Genomic DNA, 20,726 nt, shown 5'->3' with positions numbered 1-20,726 from the left:
TGAGTTCCCCCAAGAAAGCGTCCGAGTGTCACCCTCTTTGCCATAGCCATAAATGATATTACAGCATCGCTTCCATAGGGGGTGTCGTCCTTACTCTGTGTTGACGACCTGGCAATCTGGTACTCGCGTCTCGGATGTCAACCGCAAAGCGAAGACTGCAACATGCCATCGACAGGACATTCGGATGGGCGGAGAAACATGGCTTCCGATATTCACCTTCTAAGTCGGTTGCCATGCACTTTTGTCGCCTGAGAGGCCACCATCCAGACCTTGATCTCACCATGTGCTGTTCACGTCTACCTGTTGTGGAAGAACACACACACATTGCATGAGATCGCTCGATCTCTTTCGTGTTCTGTCATGCACTAAATGTGGCGCTGACCGCACAATATTCCTACTCCTTTACCCGGCACTTATCGGGTCGAGACTGTCCTATGGCTGCGAAATATATACATCGACAACAGTCGCCCGCCTCCGCACACTTCATGCAGTCCATCACGATGCAGTCCGACTGTCAAAAGGTGCCTTTAGATCATCCCCAATACCAAGTCTTTTAGTTGACGTGGGAGTGACACCCTTGGACTCCCATAGAGATGAATTTCGAATTGAGTATACTGGTACAGACTACAACGACAGCCTACACCGGTGCCATATACAGATATAATATATAGAAACAAACCTCCCCTACCTCTCCCCTCTGGTTTCCATATCCGAAGTTTCACTGGGGACTTCTCACTACCATACATCCCAGTAGCCAAATACCAGTCACCTCCCATCGCACCGTGGAAATTTCCAGAGGCGCACTTCTGCTGGTAATTTCCTTTCAGTAAGACGGATGTGTCAGAGAGAATAGTTCGGCAGTTGTTCCTCTCGTATGCTACCTGTCATGACACATCTACAGCTGCAAATCCGATGCTTGCGTTGGATTTGGAGCCGTCTTTCTAGAGTTTTCCCTTTCTGGGAACCTTCTTGCCCTTGCATTTTTTTTACTGCGGAGCTCTCCGCAATTCTTTTAACAATACGCGGCATTTTTAGCATGCCGGTGGGACGTTTTACTACATTTAGCGACTCGCTCGCAGCTCAATCGTCCATAAAAAAAATTACAAGGACCCTATTGTTCTAGACATTTTTAACTGGCTTGTCCTATCCAAAAGACGTGGGAATGAAGTGACCTGTTGTTGGGTGCCTGCCCACGTCTCTTTGCGTGATAATGAGGAGGCCGATGAGGTGGCGAGGGCCGCTGCTTCTCGTCCTCCCTCACAATGGGCCTTCCCATTTAGGGACTTGTATCCCACCGTGCGGTCTGCACTCCAGAGGGTGTGGTAGCGTAAGTGATTGGGGTAAGTCCCGACCTGGGCTGTGCGTCCCTGGTCGTATTCCCATATAAGGAGTTGTAAGGGGTTAATACTGTCCTGGCCCGCCTTAGGGTGGGTCACACTGGATATACACATGGCTTGCTCATGTTCCGGGGAGTTCAGCCCTACTGTGATGACTGTTTGATCCCCCAGACTGTTCGGCACTTTCTGGTCGAGTGCCCCAGTCTGGGGGACCTGCGAGAGCGATACCTTTCCCGGTGTCGGGGCGAAGATGGGAGTTTCTCTCTCACCCTGGTGCTGGGGGGAAGGCACTCTCCCCAGGACATGAGGTTATAGACTACCTCCAAGAGGCTGGTATCCTCCATATGCTGTGGGTTTGCAACCAATGGTCGTTGTTTTATATTACTTTTAGATTTCCTATTACCCACTTGAACTTTTCGTTATTTCACGGTTTACAACTTTTTTTTTTTAATTTCATGATTTTTAACTTTTCATAACCTTACGATTCATAAGTTTTTAATAATTATACGATTTTATACGAGATAATTTTGTTCGGCGCCATATTACCGGTGCAGCTGCGGCGCCCATGATTTTGGTTTAATCAGTCAATCAATTAATCCTACTGTACTGCCACTCTGCAATAGGCAAGGAGAAAATACTTGTTTTATCTGTCTGCTTATCCCTCCCACTTATGTACAGTAGACCCATGGATAAAAACAAAGCTATTATAAGAGTATAAAACTTGAATTTGGGACACTTTTTTTTTTATTATTATTATTATTTTACTTAGCACAAATCAAATTGTGTGTGTGTGTGTGTGTGTGTGTGTGTGTGTGTGTGTGTGTGTGTGTGATAATAATAGTAATAATAATAGTAATAATGATAATAATAATAATAATAATAATAATAATAATAATAATAATAATAATAATAATAATAATAATAATAACAATAATAGTAATAATAGTAATAATAATTAATGGTTTAATGCTGAAAGATACATGGAGCCATTGGTTGAAGATACACATACAAAATCGTGTAGACGCATGACCTTAAAATGAGAATAAAAACAAAATGGTGATAAAACTAGGTTCGATGTAAAAAAAAAAAAAAAAAAAAAAGGAGATAAATGAAATAAATTGATGAGAACTACAAATGAAATGAAATTAATTAAAATACAAGAAGATCAATTAAGTGATGAGACGCTGGCAATGGTGTCTAGCATTTTGGTGAATATGGATAAAAGAAAATGAATGTGATGAATTAATGGAATACAACAGTGGTAAAAGACATTTGAATACAAATAAATGAAAATTATAATACTACATGATGAAAACTTATAGAGTTAGGATATTATCCTTGTTACGTATTTAAAAAGCTAACCACTGTCGGAATGGTGCTGTTCTTGTACCGGTTAGTTCGGGCTCTGATGGGGACCAGCTTGTTGTGGTGGCGTTCTGCTCGACGGGGCCTTGGGGCTTCGGGAGGGAGCAGGTGTCCCTCAGGTGTCTGTGACATGGGTTGTGAGGTAGCTTGGTGCCGAGCCTCTGGAGCTGAAGGGTCAGGAGGTCGGGAATGGAGAGAAGGTTCAGTTAGGTGATGGCCTCATTGTAAGTTGTGTAGTTCGACCCCATGACGCTTCTAATTGCCCTCTTCTGTACTTTTTCCAGTTTCTTTGCTTGTGTGTTGTTGAGGGATGGCAACCAGACTAGAGAGGCGTAGCATAGCTTTGGCAAGATGAAAGTGGTGTAGACACGTGTCAGGTCAGAGGTAGGGACGCCAAATTTCTTGAGAGTGCGGAACATGTGCAATCTGTATGAGGTGGCTGAGACTGTAGTGTTGGTGTGCGGGTCCTAGCAGAGCTTGTCGTCGAGGGGATGCCAAGTAGTTTAGTGGCGTGCACAACTTCTAGGATGTGATCACCGAGCTTGAGTGTTGGGGGTGGAGTAGGTGGAATGGCCAGTTCGAAGAGCATGACTATTGATTTCTTCCTGTTAATGTTGATGGAATTGTCTTAGGCCCAGACCTGCAGGGTGTTGAGATTATTTTGAACGGAAGTGTAGTCTGGTGAAGTGATTAACCGTGCGGGACACCACACATGAGACTTTGAAAGTTGGATGTCTCACCATTGTACCGCACTGCTTGCTGGCCATTGTTGAGGAAGTCAGACAACCAAGAACCTAACCATTCTTTGATACCCATATTAAGTGTTTTGGTGATGGTGGTGTGGTTAACTAAATTAAATGCCTTGGTAAAATCTATGAAGACTGCTGCTGATGATGCTTTTCGTTTATCCAGATGTTTATGAATGTAATCAAGGAAGCTGGAGAGGTAGTGAGTGGTAGATGTTGATCTTACATTGCCGTATTGATGTATGTCAATTTTGTTAGATATGTCTGAGTAGGTCCATTCTGCCGCAAAACTCTCACAAAGGAGGCTGGGAATATGGGTAATGGCAATGGGCCGCAGGTCATTCAGAGAGTTTGAGTTGGGTGTTTTGGGAACTGGGGTTATGTACGATGATTTCACATGTTTGGGCACTTAGACTGCTGGAAGGATGCATTGGTGATAGATATGAGAGGTTTGGCAAGTTCGACAGAAAATTCTTTATAAATGCGTATAGGTAGATAACTGGTGTGGAGTTGCGTTTGAGTTTTATAGACTGTTGAGGCGGGAAGCAACCTGGTGTTCGGGCACAACTGTAGGGAGTTCACGAGTAGGGAGGTATGAGGGAAGGAGGTCGATGTTTAGTTTGGGTAATTGCTGACATATGGTGGCAAAGTGGTTGTTGATAGTTTTTGCGGACTCCTTATTAGACATGTTGGCAACACAGGGAAGTGCAGTTGTATGATGCTTAAGGCCGCATAGTTTCTGCCATACTACTGGGCTGGGATGCCGTCTTTCAGATGATGAAGTTTATTAGGGTAATATGATTTTTTGGCCGCTGAAATCTCTCTGATTACATTGTTTCTCAATTATTTGCATTGAGTAGTATCACCAGAGTGAAAGGCAACATTACGAAACTGAATGAGACGTTTGATTCTATCGGTAAGACCTGGTGCATCAGATGAATGAATTTTAAAAGATTTGTTGGGAAAGAAGTGGTGATAGGCCTGTGTTAAGCTAGTGTGGTAATTGGTCAATTTCGTCTCAACATCCTGTACCGAAGTGACTTCTTTTTTTTTTTTTTTTTTTTTTACGTTGATTGCCTATTGCGCCGGTAGGCATCTTCCCGGTGGGGCCTGACGGTCGGCCCAAGGCTTCTTCCAGGTGGGGCCTGATGGTCGGCCCACCCCGTTCTGGCACAGGCGAGTGTTTATAGTGGCGCCATCTTGCATTGGCTCATGCTGCCCCCCGGAACTCGTTCTTGATTCGCTTGGACGGCTTCCTCTAGAGTCCGGGTTGATGGGTGGTCTTCAGGACAGCATGTGGGTAGTTTTAAGCCACTCGGTGGTGACTGAAAAATCCGAGTGGTAGCGTGAGGATTCGAACCCGCGTCGTCCATCACGCGGTGAATGTGGGTCCAGTACGCTACCACCTACGCCACCGCCTACCCTATCCAGGGGTAATGCACAATCCATCTCCCAAAATATCGTATTGCAGAGTCTGTTAATGGTCTGTAAGTCATTGTAGTTGGCTTTCGTTTGAGGAAAACAGTGGTTTTGGGAGAACAGATGATCAATGTGTGGTTGCTGCGTCCGAAGGGCGTAAAGGTTTGGGGGTATATAAAATTCTGCCATATCAGCTAGACTTAGGTATAATGTGTTGTTACCATGTGTTGGGAAGTTCACCAGTTGTGTCAAATGTAGCTGTGCCTGGATATCTGAAGTGTTAATTTCATTGAAATCACCGCGTATTAAAAGTTTAAATGAATGATACCTGGTTTAGAAGTAATCTGTAGTTTGAGTAAGCTGCTGAAGAAGTTAGGCACGCATGGGTGCCCGTGGTGGGTGGTAAGGTACGCAGCAGGTGATGGAGGCCACATGTCGGGGATGAGAGGTAGGGGACAGCTGCACCCACAGCGCCTCTACGCCTTCTGGAACGTCGACTGTCACAGTAGACGGACGAAGCACATCCCGGCACGTAGACCGACTCTGCCACCTCGTCTCTCGGTGAGCAGGTGATGGAAGAGGGTGTAATTTCTAATGTTGACTGTTTCGGGGAAAACTTACAGGCTTCAGTGATGGAGATAATTCCAGGTGGTGGAGCTTATTGCTGCAATGACTTAGAGTTCGAGCGGATAATCATTGCGCGCCTCCGAAAAAAGTAGTGTTGACATACATGACGCTCTATTTATGTATCAGAAATTAAAGAATATCAGCACTTACATTCGTTGTTAGTACTTTGTTTGGTATCCTGTCTTCTTGATGACCATCTGAAGGTGACGTGGTACACTGTCAGCAATATTTTGCAGCAGTTCAGGCTTAAAATCTCCCCAACACTTTCCCAGTTCCGCTTCAAGCTTGGGGAGTGTAGAGGAGTCACATGAGCGCAGCTTTCCTTTAATGAGGGCCCAGAGATTTTCTATGGGTGAGATGTCCGGAGAATTACCCGGCCAGTCATTAATCCACTCAATCCCGCAGCCATCAAGCCACTGTGTTACATCTCGAGCTGTGTGGCAGGAGGCTCCATCCTGCTGGAAGATCTGACCCTGTGTCTTCTGAAAGCTGCCCTCCAGATGGTCATTTAAAAGTTCAAAATAAAACACTTTGTTCGCAGTAGTGTTCTTCGGTAACACTACCAAGTCCTCAATACCATGATAAGAAAAACAACCCCACACCATTAAGCTGGGAGGGTGTTTTGTGGTCTTCTGTGTGTAGCGCGGGTCGGTGAGGTCTGAGCCGGGGCGACGGTATACTTTTGCAGGGCCTCCTCCACTCACACAGATGCTCTCGTCACTCCACAGCACTTTCCGCCAATTGTCGAGAGGCCAATCTCTATACTTCTTGGCAAAAAGAAGCCTCCTCTTCCCCTGCCGATCATTTATGAGGGGCTTCTTCCGCCACGTAACTTTTGTTGTCAACAGGTTCGCAACGAGCAGATTTCTTGGTACTCTAGATGTGAGTGGTGCGAATCAATAATGAGTGAACAGCTGTGACAAGCTAAGTGACGACCAACAGGCTGGTCCAGGCTGCCAGAGAAGCGCCAGCTACCACGTCCGACTTCATCAGAAGTCAGCGTGTGTGTGTGTGTGTGTGTGTGTGTGTATTTCACTCGACCTGATCACGAGTTGGACTCACAATCACCAGCAATTACCCTCCCGATTATAGCAAGACTCATTAGTTGATCTTTGAGTACAGGCAGGACCTCACACACCACACACCCCATCTCCCTTAGTCAAGGGGGTACAGTAACCACTCCTAGTCAGCGGAAAAACCCTGCCTGCCACCCCGCGAAGCCTGGCAGCGCAGCACGTCAACCGACTTAGCTATCGAAATAGTGTATGTATGTGTGTGTGTGTGTGTGTGTGTGTGTGTGTGTTCAAATTCAAATTAGAATATTTTATTGCCATATTTTTCATACATATACATACACACCCTGACACCTTGCTTGGTCAAACGCTTTCATTTCTGTCTGTCAACATCTACCTTTCGTTCCTGCTGAAAGTACGTCTAAATACAGCCTGTGCCGAAGAAGGGTGACCTTTCCAATCCCTCAAACTACCGCCCTATAGCTTTACTTTATTGTTTATCTAAAACTTTTGAATCAATCCTTAACAGCAAGATTCTTAGGCATCTATCCACTTCTGAGCTTTCTGATCGCCAGTATGGGTTCCGCAAGGGGCGTTCTGCTGGTTATCTCTTGCCTTCCTAACCGACTTTTGGTTATCCTTTCTTATCCGTTTCGATGAAACTTTTGCTGCTGCGCTAGACATATCAAAAGATTTTGTTACCGTCTGACACAAATCTTTGCTTTCCAAACTACCCTCCTACGAATTCTATCCTTTTCTCTGTACATTTATTTCTAGTTTCCTTTCCGGCCGATCTATCTCTGCTGTAGTACACGATCACTGTTCTTCCTCGAAACCTATCAACAGTGGTGTCCAACAGGGCTCTATCATAATTTATCTCCCACTCTCTTTCTGTTGTTCATTGATGATCTATCCAAAACGATTCTTACGCAGATGACTACTCTGTATTACTCAACTTCTTTTAAAAGAGGACCCACCCAATGTAATGCCGGGATGTGAAGGCAGGAGAAGAAACTTAGAAGTATAAGGAAAAGACGTAGGTTAAGTCATTATAAATGATTACAAGTAGTCATAAGTGAACATAAGTAGTTATGAGTAATTATAAGTCACTAAAAGGCCATCATAGATATGTAAGAAATTGTAAGTAGGTATCCTTGATCATAACCTATAACATAACACATCCCTCCCCCCTCAGACTACAATTACATCAGGGCCCGTATCCTCGACAACTATTAATACTAAACTTGGTATTAACTTTCGACTTTGGTATTAACTTCACTCTCAAAGTGTATCCTCAACAACTATTAGCCTAATACCTACTCTTAACTTTGGTATTAACTTGAGAGTGCTGGCGAGGACTTCTAAACACTTAATAGTAAAGTTAATAGTGAAACCCAGACCCAGACCCATATCAACATGGCCCCCGGACTTCCTCGTCCAGCCCGCCTCCGCAATTTAGAGTTTGATAGGGCGCTTTGGAACTGTATAACGATGGTGAACTTGTCAAGACATATTAGACCGTGCAGGAATGGAGTATGTGACTGATTTGGTGAGAAGAGAGCTACAAGATCCAGTTCAAAGGGAGCATTCCGCACCCCGGGGTTGAAAGTGATTATGACTTAAAGGTACTTGGCTACAGGAAAAATGCTGCAGTGTTCAAGTGATGAGTTAGGGGTAAGCCAGAGTAGTGTAAGCAGGGTGATTGTGGAAACTCTGGCCGCCCTCAGTGACCCGTAGGTAGTCGGAGGTTTATCCAGTCTCCCTTGATAGGGTGGAGATCCGTGTAAAGCAAGCAGAATTCTACCAACTTGCCGGTGTTGTGGGAGTGATAGACTGTACCCATGTGAAAATAATGGCACCAAAGGAAAACGATGTAGTTTATGTCAACAGAAAAAAAAAAATAAACATAGCTTGAACATACAATTAGTGTTTGATGCCTTTGTTATTGATTAAAATGTGAAATATTCGAGTTAAGGAAAACAAAACATGGGAAAAAAACTTTTATTTGTAGCAGAAAGGTACACACATGCAAATGAAAAAGATGACATTAAAATTGCATTAAAATGTCATTTAGAATATGATTTATAATTATTGCTGCCGGTTATTCATATTGAGATAATGGTGGTAAGAAAGCTTGTTAGAGACGTCTGCCAGTGTGAGGGAGGAGGAACGAAAGGTCGAGGTGACCACATCGCGAACATCATGACTTATGAGTGAAGTAAAACGAGGTTACTTGGTTTCTGTTTACAAAGTTCCAAGTGGAAAAACAACTTTATTGTGAATTCAGTGTATACTTTTCTGGAGTATTGTGTTTACTGAGTGAATTGGTGACCAATCTGTTGCTATTTGTGTCTTGCTTGAAGATATTCATCATTGGATTCAAAGCTATGGTATTAATGTGCAATAGTCACCATAACAAAATACGTAGTAATTAATTATATATGTCAACCTATTTATTTTCATGAGATCATGGTATGACCACTGAGAAACATAGCTTTTTATCTTGGCTCCATTACAAATTCAGTATATAATTACTCTATTAGTGGAATCTAGTTTTCAGCATCTTTTATTATTATGCCAATATTCTAAGCACTCAGCTTGCAAACATGCTTAGGTTTATGTTGTCAGTTTGGGTCGGACTTATGTGAACACTTTACCAAGTGACCTAAGATTACTTAATGCTCGCAAAGCTATGGTATTAACGTGCAATGGTCATCATACCAAAATACGTAGTAATTAATTATATATGTCAACCTAATTATTTTCATGAGATCATGGTATGACCGCTGAAAACAGCTTTTTTTATCTTAGCTCCATTACAAATTCAGTATATAATTATTCATATATTCAATAAAGTAGTGGAATCCAGTTTTCAGCATCTTTTATTATGCCAATATTCTAAGCACTCAGCTTGCAAACACGCTTAGGTTTATGTTGTCAGCTTGGGTCGGACTTAGGTGAACACTTTACCAAGTGACCTAAGATTACTCAATGCTACCCTATAGGTATACTACATCTTTGATTGTGAGTTCATCAGAGAGCACTGGAGAGCAGCATGAGTCTAATTAGGTGCTAATGAATATCCTGCCTGCATCACAGACTACATAAAATGCAAATATGATCAGTGCCTAAAGGTGTTATAAGCTAATGATGGTAAATATATATATATATATATATATATATATATATATATATATATATATATATATATATATATATATATATATATATATATATATATATATATATATATAAAACTGTCTGCCCTAATGTCCCTCCCACTTTTGAAGGCCAAATGACGCCCCTGATTGTAACAACACATCTTGTAACACCCATGACTGGGTGCCGGTGCAAATCTCCTCATTTAACACCGAGAAATTAATCTAGGCTCTAGGGAACTCGGAAAAATCCAAGTTAGAGAGTGCTGGCTGTGGAGATTGAACCAGTGACCTTCGACATACAAAGCCATGTCTGTCAGTCGAGCCAATAAAGGTAAAGGTAAAGTTGGGGCATACGCTATAGCAGCGCGTGGCCTCGGTGCTCATCTCCGTAACATTGGGCCTTGAGCCTGTGGTGAGAGGGAGCCCATTACCACGGGACACAGGGCCAGTGTGACATCCGGGCTACCACAGTTTCCCCAGGTAGTCATTTATCGACCAGCCCGAGAGGGAGGATGATCAGCTGGGTGAGCTGCACGCCGACTGCCCAGGCCGGGATTTGAACCCGGGCCCGCGTAGAAGCCAGGCATGCTGACCACTAGACCACGGAGGCGTATTGGAGCCCAATCTCAAGTGAACCCACTCACAATGGCACACAATTTTTTTTCCGGTAAATTTTGTGCTTTGAATGAATTTGCTAATCATTTCTGTCGAAAAACAGCACAAATTATTTTTCACCCCTTCCACCCTAACCTCCTCAGTAATAAAAAAAAAAAAGTGACAAAATCATAGCCTTGAGGCAGTAATATTCAGCCCCAGCATCAAAAAATTATACTGCTGCCCTATGAAAGGCATCTCTTAACTCCGATGAAGTAGGTGGTGACTGGTGGAGCAGCTTCATTGTCATCCCTTGCAGTGGCAGGTGTCATTGGGCCAGCAGATGATGAAGCAGTGGCTGGTGTCATAGGGCCAGCAGATGATGAAACAGTGGCTGGTGTCATAGGGCCAGCAGATGATGAAACAGTGGCTGGTGTCATAGGGCCAGCAGATGATGAAGCAGTGGCTGGTGTCATAGGGCCAGCAGATATTGAAGCGGTGGCTGTTGCCGGAGCAGCTAATGGTATCTTTTCCACAAGTAATGAACAATGTGCTGGGATGGTCTCTAGCAATACTGATAAAGTGTGTATCTACAAAGAATATGAATTTAAGGGTAATTAATAAATTGTTTTAATAAGAATATAAAGTTTTTGCCAAAAACATACAGGCCAGTCAATATTTCACTGCTGCTTGACTGTTGCTGCTGTCCTATCCCTAGTACATCATGTCAATGCTGAATGGCTCTGGTACCCCTTCAAATACATGAGACGAGCAGCCTATGATGTCATACACCAGTTTATCTACCATAGTTAATGTCATAGTTATATAGGCAGGCGCCTGCGTATCTGTGGTGCCACATGTGTGGGGCACTCAGGTGCTGGGGAAAATGTCATTGTTACGATGGGGCAGGGGTAAACCAGTGTATGCTGTGAGGCCTTGGTGTGGAAGTTCCCTGCCTGAACTGTGCAGCTAATCCCCCATACAGTGAGGGCCTTTTTTACTCCCTCAGGGGCTGTGCAGCTGAGAGAGTGGTGTACATGAGTGTGAGTGTGTGAGTAAGTGTGTGCCTGTCTTGGCTAAAACCCTTCACTGGGGGAAGACAACCAAGGTATTTAGATAGATTGATAGTCATTGACAGATGAACATTAAAAAAATTTCTATATCAAATATGCAGTTCACTGCTATGAACTTATTAACTTTAAGCTGAAATAAAGGCATTGTGGCCAGTATAGCTGCATTCTGTGAGCACATAAAAATATATTAGTTATAACTAATATATGTTTTACATTTAAAGACATAACAACTAAAAAAAATTACCAGTCTGCCGCTGCTCATTCTTGCACTTGGCAATGCAAGGCTTTGATTTTTGTTGTACGTTGTACCAACGCCTCTCACAGTCATCCTGCGTACGGGGTCCACTCCCAGGGAAGGCACTGTCAGGGTATAAATGTGAAGCAAGTTTCTTAATCGTTTCACTATGGCATGCTTTTTATTTCCCATAACTTCTCCAATAACATTTAATACATGCTGTGATGGAAAGCTAAATCAGTACCAATATTTTATTTACATGCATCATAAGACATTAACTTTTTAGTTGTTATGAACATGGCCATAAATACTACTTTTCATTACCTACTTTTCTAAAATGCTTTTCTCTAAGTAGGAGGATATTACACAACACAGCTATACAAAAAAATTCAAAGCATTAATCTTAATTCCATTCTTTTGAGTACTTCTAACCTAACATTATATCACCAGAAACTGTTTGACCAATGCTATCAAAATAATATTTTAATCTTACTTTACCATTCTCATCAAATCTACCTATTCCGATATAGTCTTAACATAAAATATTTGTAAAAGTGTTGAGAGCCTGGCATGCCCAACCACCCACCCCCCAAAAAAAATCTAAATAAGGAATAAATAAAATAACAGGTAAATATGACTTGACTCTCTTATACTAACCCCCTTTCCACCCTAACAAACTTGGGGACCTACCATGTTAGGTTAGGACTAGGGATTGTCGTTTTGGACCTTTTTCTTTGTCCCGGGATTCCGGGATAAAATTAGCCCTAATCCCGGGATCCCGGGATTTCCCGGGATTTTCAATTGTCTAAAATTGCACATTATACCTAGTTTCACGTTCAGATTTTTGATGTGCTTAACATTAATAGATATGCAAAAATATTACTGTAGATTGACTGTCTTATTAATTCCACTTAATATTTAATTCCAAATTTTCAGCATACACTTTGTTTCTCAATCTCAACAAAGTAAAAGGAATAAGAATAAGAGCTAGTATATGCTGCGTTTACTACTTTTTTTTCTGCTTCCGAATTCCAATGTGAATGACAATGTGAATTATAGTTCATTATCGCTGATAAAGAAAGAAAGAAAATATTAGCAATAAGTAGCTAAAACGTTGGGAACTATGGCAACAGCGATCAGCTGTGCGGGCAGGCAAACAGACAGACAGACAGACAGTTTACTGGTAACCGTCACTGTTCGGTCACTCACGCGAGGAGGGAAAGTGTGCTGTTTTTTTTTTTTTTTTTTTAAGCTGTCACGCTCATCTCAATGCCGTATACATACAGCTAAGTGGAATATGCAGACATGGTGTTCATTATACGGGCTCTGTTACGGGTAACGGGAGTGCCATGGCTGCTTTATAATACTCGAGAATACCTAAACAGTAAGTCCTTCCTTCACAGTGTTCACACACACACACAAAACACTCCTCACGGGACACCCTGTATATACATATAAATAGAAGCACAAGTTCACAAGTTCACAACTATCCTGCAGTCAAATTTGTCTTTGTCTTTTTTTTTCTTTTTTTTATACTTAATTTCATGATTTTTCATCTCGGGATTTCCCGGGATTTGCAAAAATATCCCGGGATTATTAAACCTTGAAAATTGTCCGGGATCCCGGGATCCCGGGAAACAAACCCTAGTTAGGACGTGTTTGGTAGGACATGTTTAGCAGGAGTTGGTTTAGTTATGTTAGATTGTTGAGGGAGTGGGGGTTGCAGCAGAAATGGTCATGATAATGCTATTCACATGGAGCAGTAGGAAAAAGTATGTCCTGTTTGGAAACTCTGTGGTTGTGTTTGTATACAAAAATACCCATTTGACGAGGTTAGGTTAGTTTGCAAGTTACTGGAATCATGGATATGTGAATATGTAACAAAAAAAATAAAAGCGTTAACCTTAATTTCATTATCTTGAGTACATTCCAATCTAACATTATATCACCATAATCTGTTTGGCCAATGCTATAAATATACTATTTTAATCTTACTTTACCGTTCTCACGAAACCTACCTATTCCCATATAGTCTTGACATAAAGTAGCCTACTTGTAAAAGTGTCCATAGTCTGGCATGCCTAGCATCCCCCCCCAATAAAAATAAATAATAAACAAATAAAAATAAATAAAGAATAAAAAAAAGGGCCAATATGCCCTAACTATCTATACCAACCCCCTCTTCCCCCCCAACAAACTTGGCATGTTAAGTTAGGATGTGTTCGGTAGGACGGGGCAGGTTTGGCACTTGGGGACCTACCATGTTAGGTTAGGATGTGTCAGGTAGGACAAGTTTAGCAGGAGTTGGTTTAGTTATGTTAGATTGTTGAGGGAGTGGGGGTTGCAGCAGAAATGGTCATGATGATGCTATTCACATGAAGCAGTAGGAAAAAGTATGTTCTGTTTGGAAACTCTGTGGTTGTGTTCGTATACAAAAATACCCATTTGACGAGGTTAGGTTAGTTTGCAAGTTACTTAAATCATGAATATGTGAATATGTAACAAAAAAATAAAAGCATTAACCTTAATTTCATTATCTTGAGTACATTCCAATCTAACATTATATCACCATAATCTGTTTGACCAATGCTATAAATATACTATTTTAATCTTACTTTACCATTCTCACAAAACCTACCCATTCCCATATAGTCTCGACATAAAGTACTTGTAAAAGTGTCCATAGTCTGGCATGCCTAGCATCCCCCCCCCCCCCCAATAAAAAAAAAGAATAAACAAATAAAAATAAATAAAGAATGAAAACAGGGCAAATATGCCATAACTATCTATACCAACCCCCTCTTCCCCCCCAACAAACTTGGCATGTTAAGTTAGGATGTGCTCGGTAGGACAGGGCAGGTTTGGCATGGTTAGGTTTAGTTATGTTAGGTTGTTGAGGGAGAGGGGGTTGTGGCAGAAATGGTCATAATGAAACTATTCAGATACAGAATGAAAAGGAATGTTCTGTTTGGAAGGTCAGTGGTTGTGTTATTATGCAAAAAATACCCAATTGATTAGGTTAGGTTAGTTTGTAAGCTGATTGAACCATGAATATGTGATTACCAACCTTGTTACAGCTTCTGCCACTTCAGTCCACGCTCTCTTCTTATCCTCAGGGGTGATACTCTTCCCATAACACCCTCTGATTATACGTATTTTTTCTTGAATTTGATGTAAGAAGACCGTTTCATCTGGCGACCAATTAAACTTACTCCTTTTCTGCGCTGGTTCTCCGGCCCGTAGATCATTGGGGCAGATGACGTGGTTATGGTGCGGTAATTTCAGCAGAGCAAGTCGTGACGCAGGCGGGGAGATACGGGCATTGACGAGTGACGGAGTAAAAACAGCCTTTGAGGCTGCTTCTATCTGCCACAAAACTCAGTATTTTCTTGTGTTTGCCATTTATTATGTTTCTGTTGTACATTTATACATCTTTCCTTTATTATTCTTTTGAAATATATACTTAATTCATGTCGGATGTTTACGTTTTGCACGGAGGCGTCCTTAGCAACGAGACCGCCATAAAGAAGAAGAAGAAGAAGATAATAGTAGCCAGGATTTGCTAATACCTACACTCAAAGTTGACGAGGATAGCTTTTACTCTTAATAATTTGAAACTATTAACTTTGATAGTAACTTTAAGAGTAAAAGTTAATAGCTCTCGAGGATACGGGCCCAGATGGTGCAATACTGTCCCGCCAGATTTTCCGCGTCTGCCGTCCCTCCCTTTCCTCCCCTTCCCCACTACCAGCGCACGCACTTCGGAATTGTTGCCAGCCCTTGCTTGTCAATACCCTATCAGTTAAAGTCATCCACCCTTGTATAGATTTTTTCCGCTGCTCCACATATAATTTCGTCACCTTGCACGTTAAGAGACCGTACCCATATATAAACTACCCTAATCTTCCTTTCATTTTTAATTAAACCGTAATAGATTATAAATCAGCTACTTGGCCCTTTTGTCCGCGCTACGGGGCCACCCCAGGGCGGGTTTAAAATCCTGAGGGCGTCTTGCCCGGGCCTCATTCACTCGCCCACTCACCCCCCTGTTGTACTCGCAGGTAAGCACGTGACTCTCCCGCCTTCGCCCCCCCCCCCCCCTGTTTTTTTCCCCCTACGTGTCCCCAGTGTTAGTTACCGTCTCCCCTTTAGCCAATGTGTATCTTAATTATCCTGTAAATGCATTTCTGATCCCAGTAAATGAAATAAGTATCATTTCGCCCGCTCTCACTCACTCGCCCACTCACCCCCCTGTTGTACTCGCAGGTCTGGCGCCCCCACTCTCTGCCACACACACACACACCTACACACCCACACCCACACACCTCATATACCTACACGAAACCCGTGATTCTTTCCCGATGTGTTCCTTTAGTTGTTAATCTCAATACTTCTCTTCTTTCCGTGATAAGGGTTATAGGAGGGGAACCCCCGTCAGCGTTCTTGGAGCCTGGCGGGGGGAAGTAAGAACGGGGAGTCGAGCCCCCCCTCAAAAATTTCCGTCTTATGCCCCTATTACGGGAAGGACTTTGTAAGTATATAGATATCTAGGCCATTAATCTGTGGTTTATCTCTAGGGTAAGAAGTGTTAGTAAAATAGGGGCTGTATGTTTTGTCGTTTCGACGGAAATTGTGCTCGCTGTGTACGGGCCTCCCTGGAAGTGTAAAGTTCCCCTCTCTGAGTTTTTTCATATATCTTATGTACCTGTTTTTTTTAAATAGATGTACACCCGCGCAAGGGTAAGGTTTTTTCGTGGAGAATTCTCAGCCATGTTCTGATTACCATTGTGAGAGGAGACACTAGAACTCAGTCGTGTGTCAATTCGTCCACTTCTGTCAGTTTCGGGGAAATCGTGCCTTTATTCAGTTATTAGCTGTGAATCTTGTCATCAGGCATGACTATGTGTACAGTCGGCTATAGAGAGTAGTGTCACACTGTCCAGTAAGTTTCGTTCAGAAAGCGACATCTGGCAACCCCTCCACGCGACATGAAAATTATTACATCCTATCGAAATCGTAATGTTGTGGTGATCGGTGGTCACAGGTGCACTCTCCATAATTCTGAGATAGATATGTATCAAAAGTGCCCGTCGCTAACGCTTAATAAATATTTTTTCTTTAGGCTCTGTCGCTACATATTGACACGAGCTTTTAGTTTCGGTCAAATTTAGTCAAGAGCAACTCTAAGTTGTTTATCAAACTATGATACATTTAAAAATATACTGCACTTATTAAGGGAGATTGTTATGCCTTTTAACTAAAAAAATAAATCCCTGACAGCCGAGATCTTGTTCTTTATTAAAAAAAATTATACGTAATAATAGGCTATAAACATTCACATGATGGCGTCGTCCACCGCGGGCTTTTCCGCGCTCGCACTCCACACACACACACACACACACACACACACACACACACACACACACACACACACACATGTATTTATACTTAGATATTACGTAATATTCACGGATAAATAATTTTAGATTTTTGATGATCTGAATTGTCTTTGAGGCTTTATAGTGACGGGAATTAAGGCTGCGAGTTAAACAGACCCTCAAGCCTATTTGCTGTTTGATGGTAAGGAGCATTAGTCACTGCCTGCCTCTGTGAAGGACAGCATTGCACGCGGTATTTTCAAAGTTTAATAAGAAAAAGTGTTTCAGACTGTTCGTGATGTTTTACCTCGTCGTCATCATCATCATGTAGAAGACATTCATTATCGCATTTCTAAATTGAATTCATGTAATCTGGTATATTTCTAACTACATTATATTATAATATAATATTATACAATATTATAATTATACGGTCACACACACACGATACACACTGATACGCGTCACTATCATCGCCAGTGAATGCGTCACCGTGGTATAGTTGCCAGATACCGCCACCAGGCTAAACATTCTGAAAACCGTGACACCACTCTCTATCGTCGACTGTACCTCCTAAACTAAGTCTCACATGAATAAATGTACCAACCCCTATTTAAAGGCCTTTATTTCTTATCTCTTCTCCCCATCGTGAGTTTGGTCCGGCCGGCTGTGAGTTAAAGTACCATTTTACCGCCCCGAGTCTTCCCCGCTCACCACGTTACCCCCCTGCCCAAGGGATCAGAGTCTTGCTCTGGGTCACTTTAACCCCTAATTAAATCCTTAGTCCTTTATTATACAAATACTTTAAGGTTCCCAGTGAGCTACCGGTGACATAGTTCATCGGTAGATCTCTGGGTGGTGGCAGCAAAACTACCCCCAGGGTGAGCCCCCTTGTTTTTCCCCAGACACCCATTAGTTGAATTCCCTTTTTTAACATCATTTAGTGCCCCGAATTTCCGGGCACGACACCAACAGGAACTATACAATTCCAGGCTGGGGACCTCAGAACGGTTAACCTCACACTATCATTTCCGATTGAGGCAAGAAGAAGTCGGTGTCTTTCAACGCCTCAAGAACTCAATTTCTCTACCTCTCCACTCGACACAATCTTCCAAACACCTATTCCCTATTCTTCGACTACACTCAGCTGTCACCTTTTTTCAACACTAGACATCCTTGATCTATCCTTAACTCAAAATGTCAACTGAAAACTCCCCAGCAAACATTGATACGGCGGGCCGATAACGGCAAGTACCGGTAGAGCGGTAAAGCGGCAGCTACAAGTCGGGCCGATTTATAATCTCGATGATTTTCCTGCATCGATCCATCCACGTAAAAGTGGTTTTGGGCAGATGTAGATATTAAGATTTTTTCCAACATCGGAGAGGAATAAAAATTTATTTTGGCCCTATTTGATAATTCCACATTAATCATCAGTTGAGAAAACTAGGTAAGGTATGAGCGCGTAAATTACACAGATTGTCATGATTTCACTATTCAGGGAATGGCCTGTGGAAAATTACCGCGGGAGTCCCCGCCATTTTGATTGAGAGAGCGGGAAGAGTCACAGATCAGGCGGGGGCAGCGAGCTTTTCAAATCATATCCGTTATTACTGCCAACGCTGAGCTATGTGTGGGATGCATGACCCACTATGACCAATTGCATGTGTTAGGTTATTAATAAAAAATAATTCCATAGCCGTTAGGGCGTTTTAGCGTAAGTGTTGCACAGAAAACGAGATGACAGTATGGCGAGAGCTGGCATCTTGACCGCGGAGCCCGGCCTGAGCATTGTGGGACGGCCGCCATCTTCCGAGTCATCTCCTGCCCAGACTTCGACGCGAGCAGACGTCCCTTCCCAGCCTCCCGCGCCACGCTGTCCATCGTGGGGTTTTCCTGCCAGAGTGATTGTGTACTCAGGCGAGGGAAGCCGTTGGGAGGTAAGGAGGGCACTTCGTGTTGCAGAGAGGAACGAGAAGAGGACACAAGACTCCAGGCCGAACGGACCACGAGGAAGACCAGGTGTGGCTTCCCCCTTCTTCTAGCTACAGCTAAGTAACCATTTGCTAGGATGTTTTAACGTAGATAGCTAGGTTGCTATGTGCTTGGTTTAATTAATTATTGTTAATTTCCAGCGAGTTTCTTTGTTGTTTTCAATAAACTTAAGAGCAGGTTTATCTGGCTTTTGCTTATCCTATGAGAGATGTGATTGGTCAGATATTTAAATAAATAAGGACTAGAGGGGCTGTGAGTCTGATAACTCAATTTTCAGTTATTTTATTTTATAATTTTTTTTATTGCTGAGAATTTACGGGATTTTCGGAAGTCCAGACCTTTCAAGAACCCCACACAGATGTTGTTTAAAAGTTGCTTGAAGTCTCATATAAACATGGAAAATTGATTCCAATTAGTATCACTGTATATAACTACAAACTTAATTAAAACAGTGAAATATAACGGCTCTATGGCGGCCTGCCGGCACCATGTCGTTCACCTTTGAACTCGCTGGTTACAAATATGTGAGAAAGGATTTCTTTACTGTTCGTTTTTAGTTTCTAAATTTCCCTTTCATTTGTATGATTAAAATTCAATTACGTATTCCAACACTTGACGTCTACTAAAAAAATTGTATGAAGATAAATAATTACAGTTTTTTTATGAAATTGTCTAGACATGAATCTGAATAAATAAGCATTATGTAGAACATTACAAGATACTTGGAAAGAAACAAGAAAATATAATAAAAATATCTTAAGCAAATGATATATTACTGGAACACGTTTGTTTACATCCGGGACCGCCGCTTCCCGCCACGCACCTCAAGCTCTGTCGAACGTAGCCTACACACGACGATAGAGAGTAGTGTCACGGTTTTCAGAATGTTTAGCCTGGTGGCGGTATCTGGCAACTAAACCACGGTGACGCATTCACTGGCGATGTTAGTGAAGCGTTTCAGTGTGTACCGTGTGTGTGTGACCGTGAAATTATAATATTGTATAATATTATATTATAATATAATGTAGTTCGAAATATACCAGATTACATGACTTCAATTTAGAAATGCGATAATGAATGTCTTCTACATGATGATGATGATGATGATGGCGAGGTAAAACATCACGAACAGTCTGAAACACTTTTTCTTATTAAACTTTGAAAATACCGCGTGCAATGCTGTCCTTCACAGAGGCAGGCAGTAACTAATGCTCCTTACCATCAAACAGCAAATAGGCTTGAGGGTCTGTTTAACTCGCAGCCTTAATTCCCGTCACTATAAAGCCTCAAAGACAATTCAGATCATCAAAAATCTAAAATTATTTCTCCGTAAAGATTACGTAATATCTAAGTATAAATGTGTGTGTGTGTGTGTCGCTGACTAGCTGACCCTTTGTCGCTGATGGACATGTCTCCCGTCCCCACCCAGCCTCTCTCTCTCTCTCTCTCTCCTATTTTTTTAGGTATTAAAAATTATGCGTTTCCACAGCCACTGACGTTACAGCTCAACTGCAGTGCCTGCGGACATAAGGGCTTTAATAAAAAAAAACCGCTGCTCCAGCCGTCAAGGCCCGCGGTCGACGACGCCATCATGTGAACGTTTATAGCCTATTATTACGTATAAAAAAAAATATAAAGAACAAGATCTCGGCTGTCAGGAATTTTTTGTTTTTAGTTAAAAGGCATAACAATCTCCCCTAACAAGTGCAGTATATTTTTAAATGTATCATAGTTTGATAAACAACTTAGAATTGCTCTTGACTAAATTTGAACGAAACTAAAA

General features: G+C 42.1%; 1 protein-coding gene across 1 annotated transcript; it reads right to left on the bottom strand.

Moving 5' to 3' along the window:
- Window positions 1-9,330: 9,330 nt before the first annotated feature.
- LOC126980798 (uncharacterized) lies at window positions 9,331-16,342 on the bottom strand. Its single transcript, XM_050831082.1, has 4 exons — window positions 16,276-16,342; window positions 14,638-14,932; window positions 11,580-11,695; window positions 9,331-10,852 (listed from the first exon to the last, which is right to left on the bottom strand). The coding sequence occupies exons 1-4, from the start codon at window positions 16,340-16,342 to the stop codon at window positions 10,569-10,571; spliced, it is 762 nt and encodes a 253-aa protein (XP_050687039.1). The 3' UTR covers window positions 9,331-10,568.
- Window positions 16,343-20,726: the final 4,384 nt, after the last annotated feature.

Source organism: Eriocheir sinensis, chromosome 45 (genome assembly GCF_024679095.1).
Source record: "Eriocheir sinensis breed Jianghai 21 chromosome 45, ASM2467909v1, whole genome shotgun sequence".
NCBI classification, from domain to species: domain Eukaryota; kingdom Metazoa; phylum Arthropoda; class Malacostraca; order Decapoda; family Varunidae; genus Eriocheir; species Eriocheir sinensis.
This window is presented reverse-complemented; position numbering and strand designations above follow the sequence as displayed.